Source organism: Lupinus angustifolius, chromosome LG20 (assembly GCF_001865875.1).
Source record: "Lupinus angustifolius cultivar Tanjil chromosome LG20, LupAngTanjil_v1.0, whole genome shotgun sequence".
Lineage (NCBI taxonomy): Eukaryota > Viridiplantae > Streptophyta > Magnoliopsida > Fabales > Fabaceae > Lupinus > Lupinus angustifolius.
In genome coordinates, this window is record NC_032028.1 from 40,705 (window position 1) to 66,142 (window position 25,438).

At 34.2% G+C, this 25,438-nt stretch overlaps 9 protein-coding genes across 13 annotated transcripts; 4 read left to right on the plus strand and 5 right to left on the minus strand.

Moving 5' to 3' along the window:
* Nucleotides 212-3,902, plus strand: LOC109335801 (cysteine synthase-like). 2 transcript variants are annotated; one of them, XM_019571985.1, is made up of 11 exons: nt 212-279; nt 753-814; nt 930-1,039; nt 1,175-1,232; nt 1,521-1,784; nt 1,871-2,008; nt 2,167-2,218; nt 2,762-2,841; nt 3,286-3,345; nt 3,455-3,535; nt 3,625-3,902. In XM_019571985.1, exons 2-11 carry the CDS (start codon nt 773-775, stop codon nt 3,715-3,717), a joined length of 978 nt encoding a protein of 325 aa, XP_019427530.1. In that variant the 5' UTR covers nt 212-279; nt 753-772; the 3' UTR covers nt 3,718-3,902. The 2 variants fall into 2 exon arrangements, with proteins under 2 accessions (XP_019427530.1, XP_019427531.1); XM_019571986.1 differs by lacking the exon at nt 212-279 and adding an exon at nt 444-468.
* On the plus strand, nt 4,026-20,116 carry LOC109335798. 3 transcript variants are annotated; one of them, XM_019571980.1, is made up of 6 exons: nt 18,040-18,231; nt 18,329-18,363; nt 18,463-18,562; nt 18,677-19,330; nt 19,440-19,643; nt 19,790-20,116. In XM_019571980.1, the coding sequence occupies exons 1-6, from the start codon at nt 18,136-18,138 to the stop codon at nt 19,832-19,834; spliced, it is 1,134 nt and encodes a 377-aa protein (XP_019427525.1). In that variant the 5' UTR covers nt 18,040-18,135; the 3' UTR covers nt 19,835-20,116. The 3 variants fall into 3 exon arrangements, with proteins under 3 accessions (XP_019427526.1, XP_019427525.1, XP_019427523.1); XM_019571978.1 differs by having other exon boundaries at nt 18,041-18,231; nt 19,437-19,643; nt 19,790-20,115; XM_019571981.1 differs by lacking the exons at nt 18,040-18,231; nt 18,329-18,363; nt 18,463-18,562 and adding an exon at nt 4,026-4,072 and having other exon boundaries at nt 18,685-19,330; nt 19,437-19,643; nt 19,790-20,111.
* Nucleotides 4,432-6,066, minus strand: LOC109335799. The gene is made up of 3 exons (XM_019571982.1): nt 5,307-6,066; nt 4,931-5,080; nt 4,432-4,838 (listed from the first exon to the last, which is right to left on the minus strand). The coding sequence occupies exons 1-3, from the start codon at nt 5,946-5,948 to the stop codon at nt 4,542-4,544; spliced, it is 1,089 nt and encodes a 362-aa protein (XP_019427527.1). The 5' UTR covers nt 5,949-6,066; the 3' UTR covers nt 4,432-4,541.
* On the minus strand, nt 7,332-8,170 carry LOC109335804. The gene has a single exon (XM_019571988.1). The coding sequence runs from the start codon at nt 7,936-7,938 to the stop codon at nt 7,567-7,569; it is 372 nt and encodes a 123-aa protein (XP_019427533.1). The 5' UTR covers nt 7,939-8,170; the 3' UTR covers nt 7,332-7,566.
* On the plus strand, nt 12,167-13,868 carry LOC109335806 (non-specific lipid-transfer protein-like protein At2g13820). The gene is made up of 4 exons (XM_019571990.1): nt 12,167-12,745; nt 12,839-12,865; nt 13,060-13,140; nt 13,255-13,868. The coding sequence occupies exons 1-4, from the start codon at nt 12,424-12,426 to the stop codon at nt 13,482-13,484; spliced, it is 660 nt and encodes a 219-aa protein (XP_019427535.1). The 5' UTR covers nt 12,167-12,423; the 3' UTR covers nt 13,485-13,868.
* On the minus strand, nt 14,053-14,660 carry LOC109335805 (conglutin beta 3-like). The gene is made up of 3 exons (XM_019571989.1): nt 14,593-14,660; nt 14,231-14,487; nt 14,053-14,150 (listed from the first exon to the last, which is right to left on the minus strand). Exons 1-3 carry the CDS (start codon nt 14,646-14,648, stop codon nt 14,122-14,124), a joined length of 342 nt encoding a protein of 113 aa, XP_019427534.1. The 5' UTR covers nt 14,649-14,660; the 3' UTR covers nt 14,053-14,121.
* Nucleotides 14,873-17,280, minus strand: LOC109335797 (protein IQ-DOMAIN 14-like). Its single transcript, XM_019571977.1, has 3 exons — nt 16,721-17,280; nt 16,186-16,419; nt 14,873-15,824 (listed from the first exon to the last, which is right to left on the minus strand). The coding sequence occupies exons 1-3, from the start codon at nt 17,030-17,032 to the stop codon at nt 15,126-15,128; spliced, it is 1,245 nt and encodes a 414-aa protein (XP_019427522.1). The 5' UTR covers nt 17,033-17,280; the 3' UTR covers nt 14,873-15,125.
* LOC109335800 (perakine reductase-like) lies at nt 20,188-22,432 on the minus strand. 2 transcript variants are annotated; one of them, XM_019571984.1, is made up of 8 exons: nt 22,339-22,432; nt 21,867-22,037; nt 21,411-21,614; nt 21,170-21,342; nt 20,973-21,069; nt 20,731-20,884; nt 20,355-20,555; nt 20,188-20,321 (listed from the first exon to the last, which is right to left on the minus strand). In XM_019571984.1, the coding sequence occupies exons 1-7, from the start codon at nt 22,393-22,395 to the stop codon at nt 20,374-20,376; spliced, it is 1,038 nt and encodes a 345-aa protein (XP_019427529.1). In that variant the 5' UTR covers nt 22,396-22,432; the 3' UTR covers nt 20,188-20,321; nt 20,355-20,373. The 2 variants fall into 2 exon arrangements, with proteins under 2 accessions (XP_019427529.1, XP_019427528.1); XM_019571983.1 differs by having other exon boundaries at nt 20,188-20,555.
* LOC109335802 (transmembrane emp24 domain-containing protein p24beta3-like) lies at nt 23,313-24,904 on the plus strand. Its single transcript, XM_019571987.1, has 4 exons — nt 23,313-23,553; nt 23,704-23,890; nt 24,096-24,203; nt 24,564-24,904. The coding sequence occupies exons 1-4, from the start codon at nt 23,341-23,343 to the stop codon at nt 24,695-24,697; spliced, it is 642 nt and encodes a 213-aa protein (XP_019427532.1). The 5' UTR covers nt 23,313-23,340; the 3' UTR covers nt 24,698-24,904.

Sequence of the window (25,438 nt, forward strand, 5' to 3'; positions counted from 1 at the left end):
TCTCCTTCAAATATGGTATTAAAATGATCATTCAAAACAAAATTTGAATATTTCCTTGATATGTCAAGCATTTACAACCACCCATATTTATCGCTAACTTAAGATTGATTAGGACGAGAAGCAGGTTATGTTCAAAATCAAAATGTGGTAATTGACAGGACAAAGAAATATCCTTAACTAAATATAAGAGTTTATTGTGACATTATATATACGTATATACATTGTTGAGTTAAATAATAATCAAGTGTTTTAGGCTATCTTCCTTCCCATTTCCCAAAGGTGACTCAATCTTTCTTCTCTCTAATCTTTTCCAATTAATTCTCTCTGAATTTCTTGCTTTTTACTCCAATACACTATGTTCATCATAAAGGTTTTTCATATCAACCAATTGAAAGAATTAATCAAAATTGCCCTGTTTCGATTAGGAATTGATGTTTCATGCTAAAAGCTTAAAACTTTGTCATTTTTGTAATCCTCCCATTTGTTTGGTTCCCAACAAAGCTTCAAATTACAATAACTACTCTTGCTCCAACATAACTTAATTTCTTTCTTTTGAAATGATTTGAAGTTTCATCATAACTTAATTTCTTTCTTTTGAAATGATTTGAAGTTTCATGGCAAGGATAAACAGAAACTTTGAAGATTATCAATCTTAAGAAATGTTTCAGATTCCATTGGTAGTATAAAAGTTGGTAGCTTTGTGGATTGAGGTATGCATAGGTGCTAATAGTTTGTCTTTCTTTATTTGTCAGCATTGCTCTGAGCTGAAATCATGGCAGTCGAAAGGTCTGGAATCGCGAAAGACGTTACAGAAGTGAGTTTGTGTACTTTGATGACATTTTCTATATGAATCTCTTTTAATGTGTTTCCCTCTATTACATTGTTCCTAACTAGAATACACACTGTTGTCTATTCTTTATTTTCTGTAGTTGATTGGCAAAACCCCATTAGTATATCTCAATAAAATCGTAGAGGGTTCAGTTGCTAGAGTTGCTGCCAAACTGGAATTGATGGAGCCATGCTCCAGTGTAAAAGACAGGTACACATTGTGGTCTTTTTCAACATTGCTGATCTCTATTATTCAGGAAGATTAATTCATGCTCTTGAAAGCATCTGCTTTGGAGTTAGTTTTTGACTTTGTTCTTAATTCTTATCATATACATTTTAAATGAAGGATTGGCTATAGTATGATTGCTGATGCAGAGGAGAAGGGGGTTATCACACCTGGGCAGGTTAGTACTTGATAAAGATTTAAGAATCAGTACAGGTTCTTCATCCGAATAGCATGATTAGGAGAAAGGTGTAGCTGCTTTGTACTGCCAAATGTTTATCTATGGTTTATACAGTTATCCGCATAACAGTTATTTAAATTCTAGATGAATACACTGTTAATCTATATCTGCTACAGCTTTTAGGAGTTGAATAGGTAAAAAAAAAAAGAATCATTGTTTCTAATTTGGTGTACCTGAGTTCAAATCTATTACTTTTGTTGCATGTGGTGTTATCTTCTTATACTGAAGAGTGTTCTCATTGAACCAACAAGTGGTAACACTGGCATTGGATTAGCCTTCTTGGCAGCAGCGAAGGGTTACAAACTTATAATTACAATGCCAGCTTCAATGAGTCTCGAAAGGAGAACCATTCTTTTATCTTTTGGAGCTGAGTTGGTTCTGACAGATCCTGCAAAGGGAATGAAAGGTGCAGTTCAGAAAGCCGAAGAGATATTGGCTAAGACTCCCAATGCCTACATGCTTCAGCAATTTGAGAACCCTGCCAATCCCAAGGTATCTATCTACACATTCGTTCTGTTACTGGCAGTGGATGCTTTTACAATATTGGGTGGCACGTTATGTGATTATTGTATTTGTAGGTACACTATGAAACCACAGGTCCAGAGATATGGAAAGGCACTGATGGGAAAGTTGATGCACTTGTTAGTGGGATAGGTACTGGTGGTACTATAACAGGTGCTGGAAAATTTCTGAAAGAGCAGAACCCCGACATAAAGGTTAGCTTATATAGTTGTATGTGTATGTGTATTTGGCTCTTCTGTATGGTGCACATAAAGGAATATGTGCACATGATTTTTCCCAAGAACGAAGGTACTTTGGCTCTGCTGTATTTATTTTGTCTGCATGTTTTCATCTCGTACATTTCCTCTTGCAGCTGTATGGTGTGGAACCAGTTGAAAGTCCAGTGCTCTCTGGAGGAAAGCCTGGTGAGTTATTATAAGTTGATAAATGTTTTGCTCCTCTGTGGTCATATGTTTTTTAGTTACTTTTTCTCATGAACCATAAAATTTTGTGACAAGTTGATATTCTATTTTGTCTTCTATTTATTTATTGCTAGGCAGTTGTTTCTATATCGTGTTAAAGAAAACTAGCATTATAGAGTGATTGAATTGTTGTTAAATTATATCCCTTCCCTTTCTTTTGCTCTGCTTACCCATATCCATATTAACGAAGTGTTTGCCGATGTCACTATCTTTTCTTGTTAATGGAGCATTGATTGTATCTATCCCTGTGAATCCTTCGTCAACTATTACATTCTAAGCCAAGCATGTAAAGTTTGATGCCACTTCGATTGTGCCGTCTTTTCCCTTTAGACTATAAGTATGTTCCTATTCTGTTTCTCTTGTTTGTTTTGCCCTCTGGTACTGAAGTTGGATCAAGTTTTCTTTATAATTTAACCTTCGAGTTGGGGGTAAGAACATGCTTTTCAAGCTGTTGGTAATGTCCAAATTGCCATTGTGAATGTCCAGGTCCGCACAAGATTCAAGGGATTGGTGCTGGATTCATTCCTGGAGTATTGGAAGTTAATCTTCTTGATGAAGTGGTTCAAGTAAGCTTTTAATGCTTTTTCAGTAATCATTCAAGTCTTCATGAAATCATAATTAGTTATTGTAAAAAATTTGGAAAATGTGATGTGCAGTTCTGGAAAACAATATGATATTTCATATGTATGATTATTGCATATGATTGTCTGATACTGGCGGTTTCTTATTTTATTATCAATTTGGTGGTATTCATGCATTTTGTGAACAAAACTGATTTTTGGAAGTTATTGAGTTCTTCCACTAAGGGTGGATAGTCTTCCTTGTTCTTTTTGCATGTGTGTGTGTATCTGTTATGAAGGGGTTAGAAAGAATGATAGTATCAGTTTCAGGCAAGTCCCAAGTTGTGGGAAGTTCCAATTTGAGCAGAAACAACAAATAGACAAGAACTTTTTACATTCTTTTTGAACATTGAATGTGATTTCTTAAGACTGAGATTTGTGACTTGGCAGATATCAAGTACTGAAGCTATAGAAACTGCAAAGCTTCTTGCGCTTAATGAAGGTCTATTTGTAAGTTCTAAACCTCAAGAAACAACCAAGACTGAGCATATTTTATGTTAACCCTAATTGTTATCAATTGATATTACTTGTATAATTTGTTGAATAAATATTGTTATAGGTTGGGATATCATCTGGAGCTGCAGCTGCAGCTGCCATTAAAATAGCTAAAAGACCAGAAAATGCTGGAAAGCTTATTGTAGTAAGTTGATTATCCGAACAGAATCTGGTGAAAATATATATAAATGTGTGTTTATAATATATATTTTCCATTTTGAAATGGTAATGCAGGCTGTTTTCCCAAGCTTTGGTGAGAGGTACCTGTCCTCTGTGCTGTTTGAGTCAGTCAGAAAGGAAGCTGAGAACCTCACATTTGAACCCTGAATTCCACCTTAATAATGATTTCAAGTGCTGAATTCCATCCTTGCAATTCTGAAATAAATAAAAAACTATAGTTATGCAAAAGACGCCTGAAATTATAGGAAATACTCTGTTTAGTAATGGAACATTGATGTAATATCATTATTTTGGTATTTCTTTATGTTATGATCTGAAAAGGCTTGAAATCAGTAACCGGGTGTTAGTATCTGGCAGCTAAAATGACCATTTGGATTGTTTGAGATACCATATATATACACGCGACTCTGCAAATAAATATAATTCTACTCGCTTGTCACCAATAAAGATCTTATTAGTAATTTATAATTATGCTATTGATCAGGGAAAGGGATAAGAAAATGTGACACCTGATTTTCATCCTGAGAAGAGAGTTAAGGTTATATTATACATAAACTCCTCCTTCTGCCCTTGATTGTTGTGTTATTATTAAGTAAAGGAGTAATGATTGCTGTGTTATTAAGTAAAGGAGTAATGATTGTTGTGTTATTAAGTAAAGGAGTAATGACTGAGCTAGTGGCTTCTGGTTCCATATGTTGAAACTGATGAATCAAATATATAATTATTATTACTAGAAAAAGTAGTAGGAATGAGATCGGCCATGAGGCCCAGCTTGTCTGCATATATATGCTCAAAATTCAAACCGCATGACTTGGCAAGTTAGAATAAGTCATGAACAACCATATCAGAACTAGTAAAAGATAAATCCAAAATAGAGAACATTAAACATAAGAAAATAGGAGTTTTTTCTCACAAGAAATGAGAACATGATTAATGCTGATTGAGAATGAGTCAAGTCCAAAATCTACAATTCAAGTAGGAATTTTAACCCCATTGTTAGTAGTTGTGAACCTTTTGAACTGTTTATCTTCAAATGCAGCAGCAAACCGCCAGAAACATTTCTTCAATCTGCTAACAATTCTTGAAGTCCTATATTTTAGGAACTCAAATGCTGATGCATACAATGTTGTGCTATTACAAATGGAGCTCCTTTGATATTCAAGAACCCAAGTATTGGGGTCTAATTGCACTACTGAGGCACCCAACTTTGATTGAACCCATGAGCTATTAGCCTTTCGAATCAAATAACCAACTTGTCCAGCATTCCACTTTTGAAAATATAAAAATAATAAGAGACAATGACTTCAAGTTAGTAAACAACGGAAAGCATAGATAGTGTTAAATGAATGAAATTAATTACCTCAGTGACTCTTCCAGATAAGATAGTCAATGATCGAAAAGAGAACCCATTTGTGAGCAACCCTGCTGTTTGCAGAGGCCATCCCCAAATTGTAACCTCCTCTATTGCTGATTTGTACAATGTGCATCTTGAATTCAATAACAGACCATCCTATATGCAAGTTCCTTTTGTTCACTCTCTCTTTAAGTAATCAATAAAATTGTAAACTTTTAATGAATGGGTAAATATATAAGAGTAAAGTTTTTTTTCTTTTTCTCTTTCAATGAAAATGTAAACCTTAAATGAATGAATAATACACACCGTCTTATTATTTTCTTCTTCTTTTGCTAATGAATTACATCACTTTGTTAATGACAATGGAATGAATGAATAATACCTGGATGATTTCACATGTGGGAGCAGAATAGGTGCAATTCTTCAAATCAGCAATATCCATCAAGTCTTTCTGAAAAGACCTCAACTTTGCATTCCAATCATGCACATGCCAACATTTGTGAGCAATGCTTTTGACTACATGGGGTGATAAAGCAGGTTGAAAAATCCTAGAAGCAACCCATGGAAAAGCAATATCTGCGGATAGAAGGAAACCCAAAGCGAGAAGCAAGGAGAAGAAGAAGTTGATACGATAAAAAGAAGAGGCTTTTTTGGCATTGGTGTTTGTGAATAATGGTGTGATGTGGGAAGGAGTGGAAGTGGGTGTGTTGAGAAGAGAAGGATGAAAGGAGATAGGAGAGGAATGAAGATTACGATGAATGGGTTTGGAAGAAGAGAGCATAGTGAGAGGAATGAGGTCAAGGGTGGCATTTATACTATCCAAACAAATTTGACATTTGCAATTCACATTTTTCTTGCAACCTGGGTAGTAACAGCTATTGTCACCAACATCATCAACATCATCAACATCATCATAATCTTCTGCTTCTTCTTTGTTGCTGCCTGTGCTACTAGATTTGGATCTGCTAACTATGCTACTTCTCATACTATCTTCTTCGTATTCTACAACCATGCTACTTCTCATACTATCTTCTTTTTCTGATCTGCACTCTTTTTTGTTTCTTTGATTTAGACTACATAATGTATGTTTGTTACTACAAAGATGCCGCTTTTCAAATTTGAACCCAACGGTCTTTACTCAACTCATACAATATAATAAGGGAATAATATATTCCAAGGAGATAATGTGACATATATGAGGCAGGCAAGTTTTAATTTATCTTCACAAGGAGTCCATTCCCATAGTAAACTTCTTTATATGTCATCTGTCTTACTTTTGAATATTACTTATTAATTCATCAAAATAAAATAAGTAATACAATATAAAAAGATATGAGAGAAAGATGTAAGTAACAATATTGTATGAGTTTTATACACTATCAGTGCATTATTTATAATTGATATTTAATTGTTATTGATTTTAAAAAAAATTAATTTAAATAAATAGTAAATAATGAAGCGTTTAATGCATAGATTTATACTCAAAAAAATATATAAATTAATTAAGATCAGAGGTGAGATATTGAAGTGGCTTTACCCGGTGTAATTTTATTGCATGCAAGTAATAACGATGGAATATTTGATGTCCTTAAACACCTATTGATCTATATATTAACTATGTTCAACAACCTTATTAGACATAGCTAGCTTTTTTTGGAACTCAAATACTGTGTACCAAAAAATTTCTACACCTTTTTACATATCAAATAAAATTGCCTAATAATAAATAATACACTTTATTTAATTTCTTATTAATTACTATACTAACTCATTTAGATATTTGGCAAAACATCACCAAGAGAGAAATTTAGCCTATAAAATCTCCATTCATTTTATTGAATAGATTATCTTATAAAAATTGGTTACATTTTATGAAATCCAACAAAACTATACTGATTAAACTCATTCTTATCTTGTTCTCCCTTTAAATAGAGTGAAATGGATTCTTGGTGGAAGTGTTATATTAAGATGAACTTATTTATAGGAGAGTTTATTTCCTTTTAACTTGTTTATTTTGATTTGTATCCTTTTCCACCCTTAACTAATGGATTGACTCACTTATTTGTTATAAATTGTCACAGAAAATCAATCCAAGTTTTTAACCAGGATCAGGGTGCTTAATTAAAAAAGTAGCAAACATGATACTAAGTTGGTCTTCCTTTATGTCTTGTTGAAATGACGTTAAATACATATTGGTTTGTATCATTGTATGTATGGAATAAGGAAAGAAGGTCATTTAAAAATATATTAGCATGGTTGCCTTGCCTGCCTCAGAAAGAAAAAGAGTTAAAACAACAATATTAATAGGGGGGATGAGTGAGTTTATTCATGATTGGAATATACTCAGAACCATTCAAACTGCTTTTTGTTTTATCCGATTGAAGCAGCATAAATGAATGAGTCACTGTGTTTAGGAATCTTGTTCATGCACAACAAAGTTGATTAAAAGACTTAGGTGAAGAAAAGAAAATATGACATAAGGTAGGAATTACTGAATTAGGAATAAAAAAGAAAAAGAGAAGAAAAGAGAAGGCCCTCTCCTCTCATCTGAAATAAGTCAAATAACACACTAACTGTACATGAAAAGATGAAAAAGCAAAAAGCAGAGTATAATACTCTGCACCCTCATTCATGATAAGTTTTCAGTAGAATGAGAAAGTTGAAGAATCACCAAGTTGAGAAGTGGTGGTTGACCTTGTTGTGTACTTATTGTTTGATGAAGATTGAGATGATGAAGATAAATCACCTGATCTTCTCCTTAGCATCTGTCTCATACCATCAGCAACTCTAACTGCAGGATTTGATTTGAACTTTCCACAGAATGACATGTGTGCTTTCACTGCTTCATCCATTCCTGATGCTTTTTTCCCTCTACTCACTTCATCTATCACTGCTTCTGAGCACAACCCACATAACCATTTTCCATCAAATTTGGCCTTCACTTCATTTATGTAATCTTGTGTGCAATCCTCTTTCAATCCACAACAATCACACTTGGCTGATTCAATCTCCATCCCCCTTTATCACTCTTTCAAACAAAGTTTGTTTTTTTAATTATTAATATTTAAGGATGAGGATTGAGGACCTTTCTTTCTCCTTAAAACATGTAAAAGGGTTGGCGTGTTGATGACAAAGTTTTGTAAAGAATGGATGGTTTAACTTTTATTTTATAGAAGTGGGGTGGTGGTATTATTATTGTATATTGTTGGTTGAAGAAGTAGGAAGTAAGTGTATGTTGTTGAATGAGGGGGCTTTTATGGTGTTTGAGAGATGAGAGAGATTGAGAATGAGAAAGACTTAAGGAATGGGAAAATGCCATAATTTCCTCCATGTGCTAAGGGACATGGGCAGTGGAAAAAGTGACAAGGGTGGTCGGAGGGACCCTTTGATTGGGTCCTTTCTACCATTTAATATTTCAATCCTGGCCCCTTAAAACAATGTACCCAACACATCAAATAAGTGGGGTAAGGGACTGCGCCTTTTTCTTAAAGGTTGTCCATGATTGACAACCTCACCTCACTTATTTTTTTAATAAACAAAACCCTACTATTTTGTAATGTGTGACAGGTGAATATGACAACAATATATTTACCCATGCTACTTTTCTCCCAACAAGGGAAAAATACTAGGACCGTTTTTGCCTTGGCCAATAAATTAAATTTGCACTGTAAGCATATATGCAATGATATTAGCAACTGCTATATGGTTATCAACCTGTAAAAATGATCTAGAAATAGATGCATGCATGGCACCCAATTCATTACTTGCTCTTAGCCTCTTAAGTCATTAATTACATACAAGAATTATAGTACTACATGCATATTGATTGATGTTGATATTGAAATGAAACTAATATATAGTGAATGCAAGGGCGGGGGGTCCTCTTTCGTAGAGGATTAGTGATTTGATAATTATGAAGGCACTTACTGATCATTATTTTTTAAACCACAAAAATAAAGTTGGTTAGGTTCATGATATGAGATAAATCATGATTCAGTGGCTAACTTCACCACAATAATTGCATAGATTAGGTATAGCAGCACTTTGAGGACTAAATATGACAGTAACCTATGCCTAAGGGACTTTGAAACTAGACTCCGTTCAACATACTTGAACCAAGTTTTTCGAGTCCAACTCGAGGATCCAAATTCATATGGCTTGGTAGGTTCTACAGTAATTGGTTAGCTTTGTGGATAATTGGTGATTGAGAATCAAGACAAATCTTATACATGTTAATTATTACAATCAAATCCGCATCATGGGTTCTGTTTCAAGCTGATGAAAAGAGATACATAATAAAGGGAGTATGACATAAGAATAAAACATGTTTGCTTATAGAAGCTCAGTAATAGGAGAACATCCCTGTTATTAGTAAGGACCAACAAGTTGAAGAGGCTAGCAGTATTGTCCTTCTTGGAGATATAATTAAAAACTGTACATTCCTTCCTTCCTTCATTATCAGCTATAGGTATAGGTATAGGTATAGGTATAGGTCCACAAACAATGTAAATCTACACTAGCACCATTTTCACTCATCCCAAACACAGGCTAGTTAGTTAGTTTGTCGGGTAGGTATACTGCAATTACAATGACCAGAGAAGTGCGTGTCTTAGTAATGTTTGGGAGTCACAACACATGACTAGAGACAGATACCACACTACACTACCATCACAAAACTTGTAATAAGAACAACAACATACATGGCAGCTTTTCTGCTATCAATTATGCTAATAGATAAAACAAAGCTTTTATAAACAACGAAACAGTCCAACTAACAAGAGGATAAAAGAAAAAAATAAATAGGAGAAGTTATCCTAAACTTCTTAAGCTTTAAATTAAAAGTTATAGTTGATAATGGTATGTTCTTTTTGGGAAATTACCACCTTTGATAATGATAATGACATGCATCCGCAACATTTGTCAACACAACATTATTTATTTAAGAAACCCAAGCAGTTTCTTTATTATGCTGTTTTTTGCGCCGTTCCTTGTTTGTCGTCCCATATATAAACTACAATATATATGAATCTAATCCTTGTTTGTTATTAATTTATTAGTAATCACATGGCATAACTGTGTTGCATCTTAAATAGAATTCAGATTACCAAATACATATAGACTATTAGTTATCTCTAACTTTCTCCCGCAGAATTTTCCCTAGATATGCGGTAACTCTATATCCAATTGTTATGACTTCATGGGTCAACGATTTGTCACATGGGACCTTGTTTGGAGGCAGCCCTTATTCAAAAATTTAATGCTCTTCACATGGCAACCCACATGGCACTTACCTTCCAAATGTGGATTCTTTCTCCCCTTTCCACCCAACCACTCCTCACTTCTATTTCTCTTATCAATCCTTTACCACTCACTAACTACTAACCTACCTACTTTTAGTGAGATGATGTGAACTATTCATTATTATCTTATTAACACACTCTAATACAAGACCATGAAATAGATTAATCTATTATTCAGATAAGTCATATATAATTAAACACAAAACTCCAAATCTATTATGATTGATCTCTCTGTCCATAATCATTATTACAAGCTAGTCTTATTAGCTAAGCAGTATTATTATAAAGGCAACAACCACTTCCAATTATCAAAGTGCAACGGTTCATGCATGTAACAAATAGCTACATGTATTGATCCAATGACATCCTCGATTTCATAATTGTATGTGTATTTGCTAATATATTTTATTACGTGGGGCATCTTAAATAAAACACAAATTCACAAGAAACAAATATCAGAAACTATGCGGTGTGAACGTGAACATTTGTTCCTTTTTCTTAATTGTGAATGGGGAACATATATGGCCGAGTGGAGTCTTTTGTTATTATAATAAACTTTGATCATATAGACTCAAACCGCTTTGAGTCCCTCATTTCTGAAAGCTTTTTAAGTGTTGGTATCACTTCTGTCCTAAACAAGGATTTTCCTAGAATGTCAACTGGCAATAGCAAACCTAGATCTCACAAAACACCATATAAGCCAATAAAAAAATATAAAGACAAAAAAAAAATTGTATCTGACTTTGTCCTTCAGAAATATATGAAATAAGTTGCTCATTGGTTCTTAAAAACCAAGAGACTGAATTGTGCACTTAATCTTTAAAAGATAAAGTTGATTATCTATAATTGTATGAGGAAGGAAATGCATATATAATATATAAATATAAAGATGCTACAAAAGTTGAAATTCAATGCATCATAATCTATTAAGATGGAAAGATATAATCAAGTACAACGAAATTGACAGATCAAAGAACATATCATTCAGTGTTGGTAGTATTTTTATTACTTCTGATGTGATAGTGCACAATAATTTGGACAATTTGTGGTTAGCACATGTAAGCAGAAAGTGCCATATTGCAACTTGGCAAGCCCCAGTTGGGATTTATATGGCTTATCATGTTTCTACAGCTGCCATTTCCTATTAATTAGGATACCTACATATTTCGTATGGCAATGAATATTAGTAGATTAACTATCATAATACAAACTCAAGTTCCTTAATTAGCAATAGCAGATCAGAACAGCATGCATGGTAAATATATATATGTTTGTAAGATTTGTTATATATATATATATATATATATATATATATAATGTGATAATCAGAAGAGTTGAATTCATTGGTGAGTCAAATTATTATTATTATTATTATAATGCGTGTGTGATTGTGTGTCTTGGACCAGACCAAGGTGGCTCGAAATGTTTAATATATGACCCCACTTGTTAATGCGATTAAGTGAATGAATGAAAGAGTGGAGAGTGACAAAGCATGCCATGGGGTGACCCACCCATGTGCACACTGACTGTAACATCCACCCCATGGCCATGCCATATTGCCATGCATATCCCTTTCTTACTCTTGTGGATTGAATATCTTGTCAAATAGCAGTGAGGGCACGTAAAATGAAGGAAGTGGAAATGTCTTAGAAGATGACAAGGAAATCAGGTAGAATGAAAATACTACAATATAGGAATATAGGAATACTCATCCTATCCCTTTGTTCTACAAATTAATGTCTAACACTGTATAGCCCAATATGTCGAGTGTATCCGTTTGAGTTACAAATTAAGCCCAAATATAGCCCATTCTACAATTGCTGATTCATTCTTCATTTTTGTGACACTTGGTTGAGATGATGAGGTAGGCTAATTAATTTGAGATAATAGCCATCTATGTATGAATTGTGATCATAACACATATCAGGGTTGGACTTTTTGGTTACTGCATGGTGAGCTTAAAATGAAACATTTAACCTTTATTGGTTAAGGTAGTTGAGCTTCTATACCAACTTTGGTGCTTCCTAATCTTCATTCCCTTCAATTTACTTGTATAAATTCACTTATCCTCTCTCACTAAACCATCAAAATCCCAAACACAAATTCATTTTTTTACTTTTTAATTAAACCGTACGAGGTATCCACGAGTTTTGTTTATTGTAGGAGTTCCTGTTGGGTAATATTAAATAACAGTAAAACATGACAAGTTTTGTGGGTGTAGTATTAGCCATGGTTGTGGTAGTGGGTGGAGCAGCAAGCTATGCACAACAAATAAGCACCCCATGTAACACAGGAATGGTTAATAGATTATTTACACCTTGTGTGAATTTCATAACAAGTAGTAGTGGAAATGGAACCTCACCAACAACAGAGTGTTGCAGTGCCCTTAAGTCCCTCACAACTGATGGTGTGGACTGTCTGTGTCTCCTACTCACTGCCACCGTTCCATTCAAAATACCAACCATAGCCATTTCTCTCCCGAATGCTTGTAACATGCCCGGTGTTCCACTTCAATGCAAAGGTTAATATTTCTAATTTCTTATTCTTTTTTAGTTCCTTTATTATTGAGGCTAACATGTTAACTTTTTGCAAATATTTTTTTTTTAAATTTCAGCCTCAGGTTCACCACTTCCTGCTCCAGGTAATAATGCTCAAATGAAAAACTTCCATATGAACTACTTAAATCTTTTGTATATCCTGTTAATGTTTTTTTCTGTTTTGTTGTGGGGTGTTTCTACTGAACTTTTGTAACTATGAAAATATGGATTGAATTCCCTTGTGTTCTTGTAATAAAAAACTAATCTTTTGAAGGACTTGGATATTATATATTGGCAGGACCAGGGTCTCTTGGAGCATCTCCTTCACCTTTATCTGCTGCTCCCATTGGATTTACTCCAACTGCTAGTCCTCAAGGTTGTTTGATTCTAATGTATATATACATTACATATATCAATAGTTTAATTTTAAATGGTAAGAGTGTGATACTAATATGATCATATGCTGGGTCTTACATTTTTGTTTGAGCAGCAGCAACTTCTTCTTCTTCTTCTTCTTCAACTGTCTTCCCCTCACAGAATTATCCTTCTCTGGCACCAAACTCTGACAACACAACTCCTCTTTTGACTCCACCACTGGATTCTGGCATTCCATCAAGTGCCCGCTCTGATATCACTCCATCATCTGCCATGCCATCTTACTATTTCCCATATTCTCTTCTCTTATTTATAGCATTCGGATTTTCTGTTCTCCAATACTACTAGGCTGCAGCTGCTACTGCTACTGCTGTGTGTGTATTTGTATGGTGTATATCCAAACTTGAGAACTTCTTTTCTTCATTTAAAAAAGAGAGAGAGAGAAATTATGGCATCCTCTTTCTTTTTTCAACAAAGAAGTTGTGAAATTTTGTTATACAAATTATTGAACAAATAACAAAGTTGACTGATAGACTACCTTTTATGTTGCCGGGTGGCTAGTTAGTGTTTGTTTTATTTTTTATTATTTCTTACACCCTATTGGCGAAATATTTAACAAATCATAAGCTATTTATTTTGGAGTAATGATATATTCGTCATATGTGTCACTTATATGGAGGATTTGTATTTATTTGTAAGAGATTGTATTATTTTTCTTCATGATGGAAATTAGAAAATAAAGTTCATATTGTTCTATTCACTCTTGAAGTTTATAGTAAGTTATTAAGGGAGTCAATGTACTCAAATTTGTCTTATTGGTTGATGCTTCTTCACTAAACATTGAAATTAAAGCTACCCCCAAGTTAATTAATAACTAAGCATTGGGGTTTTGGCAAACTAGTTATGAATATGAAAAGGAAACAGTTGAGTACTAGAGTGATATACATATGTTTATCTTTCCTTGTAAGCTCCTTCACTTCTCTATCTAACTTCTTATCACATTATCCTCCAAACCTTTCAATTTTCAACAACAACATTAGTATTAATCTATATCAATAATGTCATAAATGTATATAGTCATATGGTATTGAAACCTGCAAGGAAGTTCATCTGGTTTTGGTGAGCATTGATGCCAAAACCAAGCAAGCTTAGATTTGAAAGTGGATGGCCTGCTGGTATTACAAGAAAGTCACCTTCTGATAATCTAGCACTGTACCTTGTCACTTCTTCTTCCACCTCTTCCTCTCTTAGACCCACCACTTCATAGTTTCCTTCTCCTTCATCAACCACAACTACAAATATGGCCGCGGAAGTAGGACTGCTGGTCTTGAGTGGTCTATGGGAAGAATTCCTATTACATGCATATTGAGAGAGAAAGGAATAAGAAAGTTAAATTAGTTGGAGGTAGAATAGTAATGAATATGAAAGTGAGATATATATTATATATATTACGTACATGGAACTTGGGAGGGTTATTAATGGGTATAGTAGTGAAGAGATCGTTCTTGTCATCAGGGTTGAGGATATATATATATATATATATATATATATATATATATATATATATATATATATATATATATATATATATATATATATATATATATATATATATATATATATATATATATATATATATACAGGGTTGAGGATATATATATATATATATATATATATATATATATATATGAAGTTGTTTGTAACTCAAAAAATGGCATAGACCTGTCTGGGCTTGAATTGGTGAAGTCTTCACTTATCTACTTTGGGAGATAGGATAGGGATGAGCATCCTCTCCCATATTGGGGTAGGGAGATTAACTCATCTCATAGGATAAGTGTAATAAAAAATAGAAAAGAAAACCCTCCTTAGTAAAGGAGTTGTTTGTTTGATGAAATTTATTTATAAAACGTCACAATGTCTTCTCACGTAGTAATACTAATCCACAAAGGTGGCAATTAATAGAAGAAGAAAGTCTACAAATTTTGGACTTCAAATCCCTTGCAAAGACATTGTGAAAGGAGAATTTATTATTTTTGTTGTGATCACTGTACTTGTAGAGCCACACTCACTATCTTTGTGTGAAACTGTTGATTTGTTAAGTTTGATTGACCATGGATCCTGATAATTCTGTGCAGTGACACTCACATGTGAAGATGACCTCTGCATCCTCACTGGCCTAGGCACATTTCTTCCTTCTATTGAAAATCTTCCCCGGCTCAGTTGCCTCTCAAATGAATCTGGCCTTTGTTTTGGTGCACTTTGTGATCTGACTTTGGCCCTTGAGGATTCAGTATTAGCCATGTAATTTGGGAACAAAGGGTAGTCATAGGACATGATAGATTCTGTATATGGTGGCTTAGGAAAAGCAAAAGGCTGCAATGAATCTTCATTATCTTTAGACACAGCATAGTATTGGCCTTGAGGGCTGCTATGTGCTGTGCTGAAACACTCCTCGAAGTGGCCACTGCAAGCTCTTGCACTCAGTCCTGTTAAATCTGAAGGAGCTGGTGATACCTTGTAGTTCTCTTCCTTTGAGTGTGGACTATTGTTTGAATAATATGTGGAAAATCCATGCTCATATTGATCCTGATGATATGCATTGGTGATTCTGCTTCTGGACTTACCTTTTGATTCACAAACATCCATTTCCACCATCTTGATTTTGTCTTCCAAGCCTCTGTCCATTTCCTAGAAGAACAAAACAAACATTTTATATCAATAATAGCAAGAGAACACCATTCTTTTTTTTCTCTCTTTTCATTTCAAATCCAGTATATAAAAACTCCTGACTTTTTATTCACACAATAAGAATTTCTTGGGATGAACGGAACGTAGTACAACGTTCGTTAATGTTAGTATCTCTTTAACAAAATGATTCACCAATCAATTCGAAATGAGACTTGGCATATTCTTACCCTACAAAAATTCTAGAAATAAACAATGCCTTTCATTCCTTAAATAATACTTCCCTACATAATACATCAATACGAATATTTCAGTAAAAATTTCTACTATTAAAATATATTTGGCAAAAATTATGGAACATTACATCACAGATATGCCTGAATAAATCATATGCTGAGGTATTTGTATAGGTTGACTGCTTTTGATCCTGTTTTCTTTGTAATCCAATTCGGATCCGTTGAGCACGAGCTCTGGCTTGTGCTGTCACCAAAGCCTGCATGCATCTTAGTGTTGCCTTGGCTTGTTTTCTCACCAAGTGACCCCTTACTAGTGCTTGCAACTTGACTAATCCCCTAAGAGCACACAATGCTTTTCTTGCCTGTCACGCAAACATTGACATGTATAACACATAACCATAAAATCACATTCATATACCATTCCTCTGAGAATGAAAAGATAAAAATAGTTTCCTCTAAAGTGCTAGGAAGCACAAATACTATATGTAAAAAGGATATGAACACAGGAATATGGGAAAATTTTATAATTATTGGACTATTATATGGATATGGTAGACATAAAATTTGTATAAGATTAACATGAAAATATAAATCATAAATTGAAGGTAAGAAGTAATGTTTTTAAAAGTGATTGTAAAATACAGTATAGTTTAAGTGAGATACCAAGTGAGAGCGAAAGATGGACTGAATTTTAATGGCAGCAGCCTCTTGAATTGTTGTAACAGGTGTTCCATGCGCCATGGTATGCTCATTCTGTGATGAAACTGTGACATTTGATGATTCTACCAAATTTGTTAAGGAACCTCTTGGTGTTGTCTCTTTGGCTGGTGATCTCCTTAAACTCCCTCTCTCTTTCTCCTTTGGATTTTCTGTTCCATTTGAAGAACAATTCATGTCACTTGCACTTTCATCTTTTTCCTTCTTCTCTTTCTTCCCTTTCAACAAGTTTCTAAACCATTTGCTTGTTTTCCCCATTTCTGTTATTAGCAGCAGCAACAACAACAACTTACAAGAAAATAAAAATAAGATTTGTAGTAGTTGTAGTAATAGTAGTAGATCTATTTAGTTCAATATTTGATAGGTTGCTTTCAATACTATGCCCCCCCTTTATTTATTATTAAAAATAAATAGCCAATTTCATAATTTGACATCCTAAACTCACTGTTTTATCACATATATTTTTGTTGTTGGTGTACTAACTACCATTTTGAGAGTATGTTTGGATGTTTGTGCAATGTAATTAGGTGAGGCTTGTTTGTGGCAAAAGAAGAAAAGAGGAAAGTACTGATATAAGGCACTTTCCATATTCTGGAAATTGATATAGTGGTATTGGTATAGATTCCTTGCCCTTGTATAAAGAATAAAGAAACTTATAAGTTCCCATGCTATCCCCGCAAGTAAATATGAGTGTTGAATGGATGTGAAGGGTATTGTGGTGATTGCAGTTGTAGGATGTTAACGTGCATGGGATGGGTATGTAAATATGTAAATATGTATGGATGAGAGAGCATGTAAGAATTGGTAATGAAAAGTGGTGATGATATTGTATTTGTCAATTAAAGAATGGAAAATTAGAAGACATTGTGATAGTGGGACAAGTAATTAAGTAATGGAGTGGGGGTCCTGTGGATTTGCACGTGCTCATCATATCCGTGTGGTTAACAAGTCTTAATAGTTGTAATAAAACACCTCTTTTATTGGCATGTGCACATTTAATGCAAAATCAAAGTGGAAAAATATCATTATCCTATAGTCCTATAGTTAGAGGAGAGTTTAGTTGAAAATTGAAATAATGATGTCTGTTCACAAAGTGTATGTGGGATTATGGGATTATGGGATAAAGAGTGAGTGAGACAAAGAAGCTAGAGAGGGAGAGATTTATGAACACACATCTGGTATAAGTCAAGTTTTAATGCAAAAATAACCATAATAATAATAATAATAAAGATTCTTTTATGGCCTCTTTGGCAGCCATTCAAAAATGTGTTAAATGGGAGATATGTTGTAGAGTTGAAGTTGAAGGGTGAAGTTGGAGATATCACATATCATCACATATCACATATCATCACATATCACATATGGGTGCGTTGTATGTTACCGCCATGACTTCTCCTTCTTCATCCCTTCTTCAACCTCATCCTTTCTCCACCCTTTCCTCTCCTACCCTTTTACACGTACTTCACTCCTTTCCTATTATTATTATTATTGTTACTCTTTTTATCCTTCAAAATCTCATCTTTCTATCATTAACCTTTCATTTTCTGGATGCAGCACCTCAAACCCATTACTTGTACTTTCAGGATGAGGTATCATCATATTCATTCACACTTGTCCCTCTTTTTAGTTTACTAACTAACTCCATCTTCTCTTTAGTTGTAACATATATACTCATATTCTTCAAACAGGAGACCTTTCATCTGTGCAGTCACTGAAGATGCCAACAAAACAGATACTCTGCAAATTCATACCCTCACAGATGTGCTCAACCAACCAGATCAAAAAGGGGTCATTTTCAATTTTCTCATTCTCATTCTATAATTTGTTGCTGCTGTTGCTTTCTATATTCATGAAAACCTGTATAGCTCATAACCTTGAATGTCAACTTGCAATCTCATATAGGACGGAAGTAGTGAAGTGTGGTCGCAATTTGCCAAAAGAGTCTCTGGTGAATGGGATGGATTTGGAGCAGAGTTTAGCATTGAAGGGAAACCAATTGAACTTCCAGAATCGGTGGTACCTGAAGCATACAGAGAGTGGGAAGTTAAAGTATTTGATTGGCAGACTCAATGTCCTACTCTTGCTCAACCAAAGGATCACATCCTTCAATACAAGACCATCCAATTACTTCCCACCGTTGGATGTGAGGCTGATGCTGCTACCCGATACACCGTAGATGAGAGGAAAATAGCAGGGGATAATATGAACTATGCAATTTCTGCCTTTGCTTATCAATCAAGTGGTTCTTATGTTGCTGTCTGGCAAAAGAAGGATAACTTAATAGAATTGGAATACTGCTTGATTAGTCCTCATGATTTCGAGTCACGGGTTAGGATTATTCAGCTTCTTAATGTAATAGATAAAACAAAGTTGGTGTTACAAAGTATTCAAGTTTTTCGTGAGCAGTGGTATGGACCATTCAGAAATGGGGAACAACTTGGAGGTTGTGCTATCCGTGATTCTGCCTTTGCTTCTACTGCACCCTTGGAGGCTTCACAAGTTACTGGTGTCTGGGAGGGTTCTAAATCTGTGGCCGACTTTGGTAGTCCCAATGCTGTGAGTGAAAGGATCTCTTCTTAGTTCTTACCCTTGTATGTGTTTTGTATGTGTTTGTCATATATGGTTTCATTGTCATATCTACTTCCTTTGTGCTTAACTCCAGGAGATATTTGAAAGGCTTATAGATGAGAAAGTGAAGAAGTGTGTAAGAGATGGAGCAAAGGATACAATACTACTTCCTAAGAAAATGTGGAGCACAGTTAAAGAAGGGAAGGATGGTAAGAAGAGTGTTAGTGAAGTAGGATGGGTTTTAGATGATGGGAAGGCTATTACATCAACCTGCCTATTCTCAAGCACTGCAAACCTCGAGGTCAGTTGAGTATTAACATCATCAAACTTACTCATCTCACATATTTAGGCTATTACATTATCATCAAACTTACTCACTCCCTTGGATTGCGAAAACATCAATTTTATTAAGCTCTGTTTCTTCTAACATCAATCAATCTTTTGCAGGAAATATCAATAGCATTAGAAACTAAGGCACCGAAAGATGTATAGCCATGGTCATGCCAATCACTTATATTCCGAACTCCAAAAAATAGGACCAATCCAAGTTATTTTGTGGTGCAAGTGGTGGGGTTGTAGAATTTATTGGGTCTGGCTGCTCTTTCTGCAAGGTTAAACCAAATCATACATTACATATTATTATTAGTCCATGTGATATTTCAACATGAAACCACTACCAGATATACATACAAACACGCATGTTGTGTCATATGAAAATTGTTGTGATTTACCTGCCATGGACCGAACTCTTAGACTAGCATTTCTCCTGATGGTTGGCATGCACATAGCAGGAAATGAAAAATATCTTATTTCATCTTTTAACTCGTTAACCTTAGTCATAAACATCTATTGAGATTGGCATAATGGTCCAATATAAGCACACAAACATTTATTACAGAAGTAGTCCAATGCTTCTATGTGGAAATTCATCCTTTAACCAATTATCAACATTATTACACTAACAACTCCTGTTATACTTTTCTAGATGAAATGGGTGTAAAGGATGAAAATGTTGGTTTATCTTCTACAACTCATACTTGCTTTGATGGGGTAGTTGCAAACTTCCAAGCATATTTTGATAATGTATCATATTCTCGGTTCCCAGCAACTTCATAAACAGGAACTGCGTCAGAAATTTCCCTCAAATCTTCATCTGTAAGCTTCACAGCAAGTGATCTAATGTTGTTCTCAAAGTTCTTCACCTTAGTAGTCCCTATGGTATCAGAAAGATCATATGCATGATAAAGCACCTAGACACATAATCTAATTATGAAGTAAGTTATAAAGAAAGGGTTTTGATATGATGTTTTTTCCTTCTTCATTTAGTGAGAATGTTGAACACAGAAGTCTTCCTACATGTAATAGAGACAGTACAGTACAGTACTTACCCGGGATAGGGATTATGTCATTTCCCTGATGGAGAAGCCATGCTAAGGCTAATTGAGAAGGAGTGCAGACATGCTTAGAAGCCAAATCATCAATTCGTTTATACAAGAGCTTGTTCTTTTCCAAATTTTCTCCACTGAACCTGGGATGCATAGCCTGTTACAGAAACATGAAATTTCAATATACAACCACTTCAGGAATAGCCACAGATTCTTGCAAGATTGCTTATTTGATAGCTGCATACCAGCAAGCTTTGACTAGGCAATGTTTCTACCACTGCCTTCCCAGCAAAAAAGCCACAACCAAGAGGGCTATATGCCACTATTCCAATCCCAAGCTCTCTGCAAGTACACAATGCTTTATGGTTATTGACAGTATAAACAAGCATGATTATGGTTATTGACAGTATAAACAACAGAGGTAGTTATTCTATTTAAATACCTGCATAATGGTATTATTTCTTCTTCAATCTCACGGGTCCATAGCGAATACTCCATTTGCAAAGCAGTTATAGGATGAACCGCATATGCTCTCTTTATAGTGTCAGCATTAGCCTCTGACAACCCAATATACTTTATCTTTCCTTCACTAACAAGCTTTTTGAGCTCCCCCATCTTCCCTTAAAGAGGTAAATATTAAAACTAGAGTAGAGTTTGAAAGGGTGGAAAATATTAAAACTTACAGTGTCTTCAATTGGCACTGAAGTGTCAACTCTATGTTGATAGTACAAATCAATATAGTTGACATGAAGGCGCTTAAGACTAGCTTCGCAGCACTCCCGCACATACTGAGGGGTACCTTTCACACCAAAAACCAACCCATCTGATACCGTCACTCCAAATTTTGTAGCCAACTGGACTTTTTCTCGAGGAAGTTCTTTCAAAGCCTGATAACATAAAAAAAATAATACATATTTTAACTATATTAAGCCTCTGTTTTCAGCTAGTGGTTCCAAGCTTATTATGTCATCAGCTACTCCAATTGACTTATCTAATCAAAAGCTTATCAGCTAAAGTCTTCTTTTTAAATACTCTAATCAAACAATGCAACAATGCAATATGCAATTGATACAAAAGATAGAGTAGTTCCAGCATTTACAAGTAAAATAAAAAGATAAATTAATTGGATAAGTTTGTACCTTTCCAACCATGATTTCATTGTGATGATTATGTCCATAAAGATTTGATGTATCAAAGAAGGTAACACCCTCATTGAATACTTTCTTAATAATTGAACATCCATCTTCATGGGAGAGGGGGGCATTATAAATCCCAGATAGTCCTCCACAGCCAAAGCCCATCCGAGATACCTGAATTCAACAAAGAAGATGTTATAATATGTGAATGCAGAAAAGGCTTCAACATTCATTTAAAATATACTTTCACATGTATAGTACACAACACATTAAAATAACTGCATAAATTGATTAAAACAAGCATATATAAGATGAAAAATGAAGCTACTAAAAAAATTAAATTGTTTACTGTCTTATTTCCTTTACTCTGAGTGAAGTTATTAGTCAATCGTAAATAATCTGATTACTAAACACTTAGTAGTTAATACCAAGGATGCAATATTAGCTGTATGAATGAGAAAAGCATGAAGGGTACCTCTAAGCCATGGCTACCCAGTTTAACTGTTGGGACATAAATCTGTCTCTTCTCCATTTCCAACACTCTTCAGCTTTGTTGTTGCTTCAGAATTTAGATGCAAAGATGAAGAGAGTTGAATAAGTGCCTATCACCAAATATGTCAAAAAAGGTTCACAGGGTCCCACCAGTTGTCATACCAACTCCCATAATTTTTATACTCTAATTTTATCGAAGAAATTTTCACATTTTTTATTTTTTCCTATCAATATATCATTATTATTTTATACATTCTCCTATTTATATTTTATAGCTTTATTGTCCAAAAAGAATAACTTTGACCAACATCAAAAAAACTTCCTCTGACACTCTTATCATTATTAGAGGACCAAGTTAGCTTAATTATAATTATTGCTCCATTTGGTTAGAACAAGAAAGTAAGAAGAGGGGTATATATATATATATATATATATATGAGAAAAAATAATAATACAAATCGATAGATATTTTGTGTCTGTCACCACACTAATAGATAATACAATTTTTAATGGTAGAGTTATATAGATATCTATATTAAATTTGATAAATTTATCTAGATATCTATCGATTTATTAAATTTGATAACTTTATTGAATTGTTCATGTATTATCTTATTCTATTTTATAGTATTATCTCACAATATTATTTTTATTTCTTTTGTATTGAAATATTTTTTATTATTATTTTTTATTAGTTACAAACCTTGAAGTTTTCATTTTATATTTTTTACAAAATTTCTTTATTTTCGTAAAAATTATATATTTTTTAATAATAGATATATCCGTTTCAAAGAAAAATATATATTTGATATTTGATTATTATTGTGTTTTGTGTTACACAGACAGAGTGTCCCACCTAGTACAAATCCTGTTCTGTGATTGGGAACAGAATTTGGTGCAGATTTCATCTTTAAGATCTAGGAATCACTTACCCAATACCCAATACCCACTACTGAAATTAGCATAATTTAATCTTTATTTGATAATGGATGAAACGCAGAGAAAGATGTGTGGGGTTTTGATGTATTTGATGCTGAGTTGCTTATTTGGTCGCATTGATTCGTTATCAGTGACTGTGAATGACGTTGAGTGCGTCTATGACTATGTACTCTACGAAGGTGATTCCGTTTCTGGTAACTTTGTTGTCGTTGACCATCACATTTTCTGGAGCTCCGATCACCCTGGCATTGATTTCACCGTCAGTATTATCTCTATTTTCTCTTACCTAGTTACTAATTGCTTCAATTATTCACTCATCAACTTTTAGGGTTTTTAATTTTCTAGTACTAGTTCAATTGAGTGATGTGTGGTTCTATGTTTTTTGGATTTTCCTGTACTTCATCTGCAGGTAACATCTCCTGCAGGTAATACTGTCCACAGTATTAAGGGAACCTCTGGCGATAAGTTTCAATTTAAAGCCCCCACGCACGGAACATATAAATTTTGCTTTCATAACCCATACTCCACACCTGAGACCGTTTCATTCTACATCCATGTTGGTCATATTCCTTCTGAACATGACCTTGCCAAGGATGGTATGTTGTCTTCTCTGTATAGTCTGACATTCTTAGTAGATTCTATTATCGTATTATCATATTCATATTTTCGGGTATTATACACTGCAGCCATTTACTACTTACCCTAGGTACTTCTTTGCATCTGTAAAGAATGATTCAAGTGTTCCATTTTTTGTAATTTATTGGACTTTGGGGCTTCCCTTTTTACTTTGATGCTTTGCAGAGCATTTGGACCCGGTTAACGTTAAAATTGCTGAGCTCAGAGAGGCACTAGAGTCTGTTGCAGCTGAACAAAAGTACTTGAGAGCTCGTGATGCAAGGCATCGCCATAGTAAGTAGTTTTCTTTTCCATGAAAAGGGACTGTTCCTTGAGAAAATCTGATTGTGTATATTTTTCTTGCAATCTTGCATGCATTTGTACACTGTCCCTCCTCTTCATAGTAGTGATGATTCCTAGACATTATGTAGCCAAAAGAAATCTCATTTTGAGTTTATCCATCTAGCTACTAATTTTTAAGATATCTTAGCACTCATGAAGATGTGTTCTGGATATCCCTAAAGTTTTGGGCTCTTAGTAGATAGCTTATCCACACTCCAATTTCTTTCATTCTTGTTGAATAAATATGCACATGGTTAAATAATACAATAGCTTTCTTCTAATAGCTTAACTCCATATTTATTTCTGATGTAGCTAACGAGAGCACACGTAAGCGTGTGGTCTTCTACACTGTTGGAGAGTACCTTCTGTTGGCTGCTGTGAGTGTACTGCAAGTCATATACATCAGACATCTTTTCGGCAAGTCAGTGGCCTACAACCGTGTTTAGTAATGTTTGATTTAGAGATGTGTTCTCTATGGAGCAATATATAATCCTTAGAGATGTGATTGTATTTTGAAGATCAACAAGATTTCTAAATTTCTGAGTTTGAATTTCAGTGGATTTACAGAAATTTATAGTAATATGAAATCTTAGATAGTTGTTAGTCTATGCTGTGGTTGGTTTCTTAAATAGTTGAAGAATTGAAATTGATTGCTTTGCAATTGTGACGTAGTTATAATAATAATATGATATTGAATAACTAGACACATGCATTGTGGTGATGAGCATATTACAGTAGCAAATTATGAGCAGCATCCTGAAGGTGGGGTTGAGGAATTCCCTGTGATATAGTTAAGGCACAGTGACAGAATCAAACCCATCTCCATTTTTCTGTGGCACTGGAATTGCTTGATGATAATATATGTTGGAAATTGGAATCCTTTTTTATATCTATTTTTGTTAAAGGGGTATGTTGGAATGCTATGACAGTAGTCTTGTATTTGATCTAATTAGTTGTATTACAAATATGATAATTGTAATTATAGTTTTAAATGAAGTACAAAATATGTTAATTAAAATTTGAAGATCCAAATTCAATTGAAATGAAGTTTTATTATGTGCCAAACATACCCTTAAGGGGCTGTGTAGAAAATAAACATTAGAAGAACAATCATTGTTTCAATGAAAATGGATATCTCAAGTTCCCCTTTCGCTTCTTCACAACATCCCTAGTTTTGAGCATATCCA